The following is a 7259-nucleotide window of genomic DNA, read 5'->3' on the forward strand; positions in this document are numbered from 1 at the left end:
CACTGTCGCGTACAACGGGAAAAGGCTGTTGCTAAGAAGCGTTTTTTGGGCTACAGACCGCCTGTCAAATTATAGACACCCTCGTTCTCTCTCATCAATCTCTCTCCTTCACCTAGATAAATTTTCTATGTGATAAACCTTAGGGCATGTACAACGGTGTCCATTCAGCCGTCTGTAGCACATGCCAGAGAGGATATTTGTCTAGCTGGAGGGAAGAGAACTAGGAGAGAGAAGAAGGGCGTCTGTAATTTGGCACACGGTCGATAGCGCTGGAAATTCGCTAGCTATCGACGGCCTCTTTGCTGTTGTACGACTGGGCGTCTGTAGTTTCCTGAACCGTGAAACCACGTCCTTCACAAATCCAATCCACGGAACATGTTTTGCTTTTCTCCGTCGCTATCTACTCCGGCACGACCTGCACGGTTGGGGACCGCCGGACTGCTGGAATCGATAGATGCCTCGAACGAATGAGCTGCAGGCCTGCAGTGATTAAAATAATCGATCAACGGATCAGCTACCTAGCTAGGCATCACGCTAGACATCTATGGAGAGGTCCAACGAGGAACTGATTAGATTCACGTAGGTGCTCCTCAATCGATTCTCAAACGCACTCCTTCTTGGGATGCATCACGCCGGACTGCCGCGCCGGCGCCAACGCCAACGCTGTCGTCAGTCTCTTCATGCTCGGGAGGGGTAACTGATGGAGGTAGATAATTGGAATAATTTTCACTATAATGACGTAATTTTAGAGGGCTATAGACAGCAAAAAAAAAAGATAGTCCATTGTAAAGGGCGTTTTGCCTATTGTCTGTAGATGACGTGGATCGTTGCTATAGACAGTAGCCGTCTAAATTAATGTACATGCCTTTATAGACAGCTGAATAGACACTGTTGTACATCCTTTAAATGCTTTTGGGGTCCGTTAGAGTTGCTATAAGGGACGACAAATCCTGCTGTTTCACACAAAAACAAAACAAAGAAATCCGCCGAGTTTTTGTCTTGGTTCGGTACAGCCCGGCCGTGGCACGCACGGACGGCGGGTGACGTGGTACAAAGAAATCCTTTTCCTTCTTCCTTCTCCCTTTCCTCCACGAAGCCGATCCAATCTCCTCTCCGCCCCTCGTAGATCCGATCACCAGCGAGGTTCGGATTTGAGGGAGGGAAAGGATGGGGGCGTGGATGTCCCGGGTGTGGTTTCTCATGTTCCCGTCCAAGGAGTACAAGATCGTGGTCGTGGGGCTCGACAACGCCGGAAAGACCACCACGCTCTACAAGCTCCACCTTGGCGAGGCGGTCACCGCCGCGCCAACCATCGGCAGCAACGTCGAGGAGGTCGTGTTCAAGAATATACGCTTCGAGGTCAGCGCTCCAGCCCCTTCCTTTTCTCCCGGTTTGGATGCTAGAATCCGAATTTGCACGACTATATTTGCTCTTGCTGGTATACTCAGATCGTGCTTCTTGCTCCATGATTCGTGTGCTCGGAAAGCATGGCATATCATGCATCCAGCGCTGTATGTTTTTTCCTTGAGATTAAAGATCTGATCTCGGCAAGAGGGTTAGGAGATACAAAAGAGTTTTTTGTTTCTTCCTAGTTCTAGCAGCGATGAGCAGCAGGCGATCTTGGTTGCCTCTGTAGATCTGTGTACGTTCATAGCTCCATGGGCATGTGAACACTTTCGCGAAATTGCAGATAATGAATTCCTTGCTGTTAGATCTATTGAGTAGCTTAGATTTGCCTATCTTACATGTCACTATGCCGACTTGCTGAGGATGGTATCTCAATCCAGACTAGTAGTAAAAGGAGAATCTTCTACCTATAGCAGGAACCTTTTTGATCTACTTTCCTAGTTTGTTTCTGAACATGTCTGAGCACCCATATTTTGCCTAACTAATAAATTGTTCAAGTTCAGAACAGAAATGCCAATAAGGAAATGATCCAATTGGATATGAAAAAGAAAGTCAAGCTTGTTGTACATATACAAAATTTAACACAATAGTGGAACTGTCACATATATACCGCCATGTCCAGAAAATTGAAATTTATTTAGATGTTGCCAAACTTTTGGTATGCCCATTTCCAATTGCACTTTGGTGCCAGTATTGACCAAAACAACGGCGATCAGATTCTGGCATGATTGGCCTGGGCACCAACCAAACACATCCATGCCACCTGAAATCAGATCAAGTCTGTCTTGTTTCTCCGCTCAAACTTAGTACTTGCCGGTCTAAATTTTATCTAGTCTCCCAAGCCCAATTATCCTTGTGTTGATAAGCCAATATCCATTTAATCATTTGCCTTTCTTCAAGTTATAAGACTTCACTTGCTTATTCCTAGACCAGGTCTAAAGTGGTGAGTTGTCATACTTATAATTTACCACAAATCCCAGCAATCTGTAATTTCACTTGCTTCCTGGAAAGATTCGATCGTCTGACTGCCACAGCTTAGTGAAACTTGATAGTGCCTAACATTTTCTTAGTTGGACTGGTAGCAAAATTCGTCTAGCATGCTTGTCAAATTTCATGAAAACAGAATTGGCAACTTGCACGAAACTAAGACATGTCAAATGCTAGTCTAAATTTGTGGATGACGAAATGCTTCGCCATTCTTTGGCAGGTTTGGATTTGCTATAGTTCAAACTCTAATCTAATATTTAACTACAATATTTGTCATTCTCCTGTTTCGTCCATGACCAATTTTTGATTCTTAACTATATAGGCACAAACAAAACCAAACATGCCTTTGTGTCGTGGAAGTTGCACATTCTGTTTTAAGGTTACTTGACTTATGGAGGTTGTTTGGCCCATTCATGTGGCACATTCACTAAAAAAAGTGTTTTTTCAGTAAATGCAATTGTATTATTTGTACTTAACTTCATATATGTTTGATGAAGTAGGTGTGGGATCTAGGAGGACAAGAGAGCCTACGCACTTCATGGGCGACATACTATAGAGGAACTCATGCTGTCATCGTGGTAATCGACAGCACCGACCGTGCTCGGATCAACATCATCAAGGATGAGCTCTTCCGGTTGATTCAGCATGCAGACCTTGACAACACGGTGGTCCTTGTGTTTGCAAACAAGCAGGATCTCAAGGATGCCATGTCGGCGGCTGAGATCACAGACGCCCTGTCCCTCCACAGCATAAAGAACCACGACTGGCACATACAGGCCTCGTGCGCGATCACTGGTGAGGGCCTCTATGATGGGATGGGATGGATAGCCCAGAAAGTTGCCGGAAAGGCCACCGCAAGCTGACCACAAAAACATTGTTTTGGTGAATTTGTTGGAAAAGGGAGGCAGGATGGGTTTGTTTGTTCTTGCCATTTCGGTGTTTATTTATGTTGTTAAATATGTGAGAACTGTGTACTCCCACCGATCTGAATATAAAAAGCCAAATTTGCAAGGCATCTGTATGGTCAGATCGACTATATGCTTCTAATATTCACGACATTACATAGGCTACAACGTCGACATAATAAGATGTATGCGGATGAATGTGCCTCATGAAGTTGGCGATTGCTTTCTCATTTAGGCTAGCTTAGGAGAGGAGAGGCCTGTTTGGAGGTGAATCGTAGGTTTTCAACTTTGGTATTTACATCAAATTCTATTGCCGGGCAGAGGTTTTTTTCCTGCGATAAACACTCATTGCGTCCCAAAATTGTAGGATTGGTGAAAGTGTATATTATACCCTTACTAGCACAAATGCCCATGCGTAAATGCCCATGCGTTGCAACGGGAGTAAAAATACCTCACCAACCTGTTTGTCACTAAAAATTACACGATCATGTTAATCATGTTCAGACTAATTTACATCAACATGTTTTAGTTCAGTCTAGTTCAAATTATTAAATCTGACATTGCCTTGAAATAATCAAAAGTACTGTTAACTTTCCATCACAACAACCTACAACAACCAATAAATAATAAGCTTGGACAACAAATAATTACAACAAAAATAGAAATTTCTACCCATCTCTCTCACTGTCCCTTCCCTCTGTACAATAATGACACCATCACACAAATAATGGCAGCATCAGTACAAAGCAAAAACCAACAAAATGGCTCCAAATCTCAATTCCAATCTATGTATTGTCATGTACAAATTGCAGCCACAATGAGCGTGTATATCCTCCAACCTCGACCTAACCAAAGCTCCCTCCCTCCCTATCTTGATCTCAGTCTGGAAAAACGGGTGAGAAAGGAGCTATTTACCTGAGATAAAAAAGACAATTCCCTAGTACATTAAAAGAAGATATTGTGGCAATACATGAGTTTATGAGAACCTCATATAGTCATGCGAAAACCTCAAAGCCAAGTGATCTGCCAAAATTAGGTGTGCCATTATGCTTGAAAAACTGAACAATCCACTTTCTGTCGTTCCTTACCTACTATTTTGCAAACTGATGGGTGCGTTCTGGCTGTAATAAACAGATTTATGGGTTCGTTAATGAAATCGAGGGAAACCCCCTTTCTTTCAAAAAAATTTGCAAACTGAAAATAATGGGGCGGGCACAAGTGTACGTCAAAGGGGATCGTAAACCAAAATATGTTTAGTAAATCACATGTGCAATTAGAAGTATCATTTCGGGCACTTAGAAGTATCATTTTTCTCATGTGCAATTGAGGTAGCTGAAGTGTTGAACTCAATATCTGCATGACAATTGATACTTGGCTGCAAATCTCTTGTTATGGGACATACTATGGGTAATGAATTCTAATGATATTAGGCATGGTTTAAAGCAGTAAATAGAAATATCTATACATGATTATGGAAAATACATGAAATATAACAACTATGAGTCTGCAACAACACCAGCATGCTTGTCTTCGATCAATGTGCAAGAACAGCATACGTTTCTATGAACAACATGCACAATATCACTTAAATCAAACCTATTTACATCATGTGGCATCATTCTTCAACACTACGAATTCCAGTTGGATCAAACTAACATCACATAAATAAAAATCATATACTCCCTCCGTTCCTAAATATATGTCTTTCTAGAGATTCAACTATAGACTATATACGGAGCAAAATGAGTGAATCTAAACTCTAAAAAACGTCTATATACATCCATATGTTGTTCGTATTGAAATCTCTAAAAAGACTTATATTTAAAAAACAGAGGGAGTAGTTATTACGTATCAGAAATCATGTTAAGCAATAGAACAATAGCAAAAGTCCATGTTGAAAGTTACAACAGCAAGGGAACTTGATACTTCAAGGCTATACATTGTTTGATCATGTAGAATCTCATACTCATATTATACGACGGTGTAATAGTTACAACAGCAAGGGGTGTGCTACTTCAAGGCTATTCATGGTCTGATCATATAAAATATAGTAATCAAGTTGTACAACGTCGTACCCCAGGTGGAGCATAGGCAGATGACGTTGAAATCATACTTTCTTTTTTGTGAAAAATAATAATATATCTTCAATGCAATTGGAAGCGACACACATTAGACGGAAAATTGTAAGGAAAAGGGACAATGAAATCAATAAGGAGTTAAGTGTTTCATGATTTTTATTGAACACATTGCATATTAAGTAATTTTGCAATAGAGAGCTAAAAAGAGGATCAGATCTTGAGAAATATTAGAGAAAAGATAACAGATAGTAAGTTCAATTTGCAACTAAATCAGCAGCAGTATAGGTTAGTATTAAGCAGCAGCAAAATCAGCAGCAGTAGCACACAATCAATGTCATGAAGGGCTGACCCGAAAGCCGCACTTTCCATCGGCAAGCATGCCATTCATGTGTGCAAATATGTAAAAATGACTACAGATTTCCATGTACCATGTAACAGTCCATCAATGTGACAATATAAAGACAGCCAGCCAAGTGGTGGATTGGTGGTGGTCACCATAATCAAGGCAGTATGCCTGTAGATATAATAGAAGAAAAATACTTCAATATATTATCTGGGAAGCAGCAAAATCCTTGATACCTGAGAACAGTACAGGCAACGCTGCACTTGATAGCTACATTGGAGAGGAAGAGAACTTGGCTAGCTGGCTGCTGCCGCCGCAAGGCACAAAGAGGAGATGATGACAGGAACAGATGGTTGGCGGCAGCGGCAAGAAGAGTCTCCCTCAATTGCATATACTGGCGCAAAAAAGAAGGGGAATTTAGAAATTAACCAAGTAGATGTTGTACCTGAACCTCATGTAGGATTTGGGGGAGGTTGTAGGCGAGCCAGACATCGAAGTCCACCCGTGACGACGCCGCTTCACGGAGAGGATGCGGAGGATCTCGGCGAGCGTGGGGCAGCCGGTGCAGAGTGTGGCCCGATGGGCGCTGATTTGGCAGCGGAGGACGTCGCGCGTTGCATCGCAAAGCGGAGCGCATGGGTGGAGGCCCGCGAGCAGGCAGAGGTGCGGCCGCGGCGGCGGGCGGGTTGAGGTCGGGCGCGGTGGCGAGTGGTGCGGCGGCGGCCGGGGGGATTTGGCTCGGCCTGGCCAGGGTCGAGGTGAGGAGCCAGATGCATGCGGACGGGTATTTTTTCCAGCGAATCGTTTTTTCTATCAGATTAGTGATGGATTGCGGGTTCAATACAAAAAATCACAGGGTCCTTTGTGTAAAAATGCCACGAATTATTAGGGAAAAATTGGGTTTCAGCGATCAATGACAAGACAATTACATGGACCAAAGTTCTATCAAGTTTAGTACTATTACAGAATGTAGTCCTCGCTGGCGAGTGGAACCATAATTGGTGACCTCTACTTTTGTGATAACAAATAGTTAGCTCCTTCCAGCTCATATGGTGTAATTACATCATTTCGATGAATCCAAGATTAACATTGTGTTCAGGGACAACGGCACTATCGAGAGGGAAACAACACGCTAGCTAGGGTTGAACTCCAAATCGAGATACTCAACTAAAATCCCAGTTATCCACCCTTTCACTTAGTTTCATCAGTTTTCAGTATCCCTGATACTACTGATCATGTGAGGAACGAGTAAGTATGTTGAGCGACCTTGTTCTTTTGTCTCCTCTGGACTGCCAAGAATTTTTATCTTGTGCCACCGAGTAGTATTTTCTTTGGGACCATCTCTGTTAGCCACGGTACCTTCAAGTATAACATTTTCTTTGATGCTTCCGCGCACTAGTTGGTTTGCTTTAGCCCTGTGTCTCAGTATAGATCTCCCGAGCAAATCAACTTGGTACCTCCAAGCTAAGACTTAGGCATTTCTACGCTGATTCCTTTATTAAATTGTGATCCAAATTATACCGTTTTAGACTAGGCGTA

General features: G+C 42.7%; 1 protein-coding gene and 1 long non-coding RNA gene across 2 annotated transcripts; one reads left to right on the forward strand and one right to left on the reverse strand.

Annotated features, from left to right (window-relative positions):
* The first annotated feature begins 961 nt into the window (after positions 1 to 961).
* On the forward strand, positions 962 to 3409 carry ARFC1 (ADP-ribosylation factor C1). Its single transcript, XM_048714737.2, has 2 exons — positions 962 to 1359; positions 2895 to 3409. Exons 1-2 carry the CDS (start codon positions 1168 to 1170, stop codon positions 3255 to 3257), a joined length of 555 nt encoding a protein of 184 aa, XP_048570694.1. The 5' UTR covers positions 962 to 1167; the 3' UTR covers positions 3258 to 3409.
* Positions 3410 to 3870: 461 nt separating this feature from the next.
* On the reverse strand, positions 3871 to 6600 carry LOC125551480 (uncharacterized). The gene is made up of 2 exons (XR_007302731.2): positions 6166 to 6600; positions 3871 to 5891 (listed from the first exon to the last, which is right to left on the reverse strand). It is a non-coding gene; the product is annotated as an uncharacterized LOC125551480 (long non-coding RNA).
* Positions 6601 to 7259: the final 659 nt, after the last annotated feature.

Source organism: Triticum urartu, chromosome 4A (assembly GCF_056163025.1).
Source record: "Triticum urartu cultivar PI428250 chromosome 4A, HENAU_Tu73, whole genome shotgun sequence".
Taxonomy (NCBI): Eukaryota; Viridiplantae; Streptophyta; class Magnoliopsida; order Poales; family Poaceae; genus Triticum; species Triticum urartu.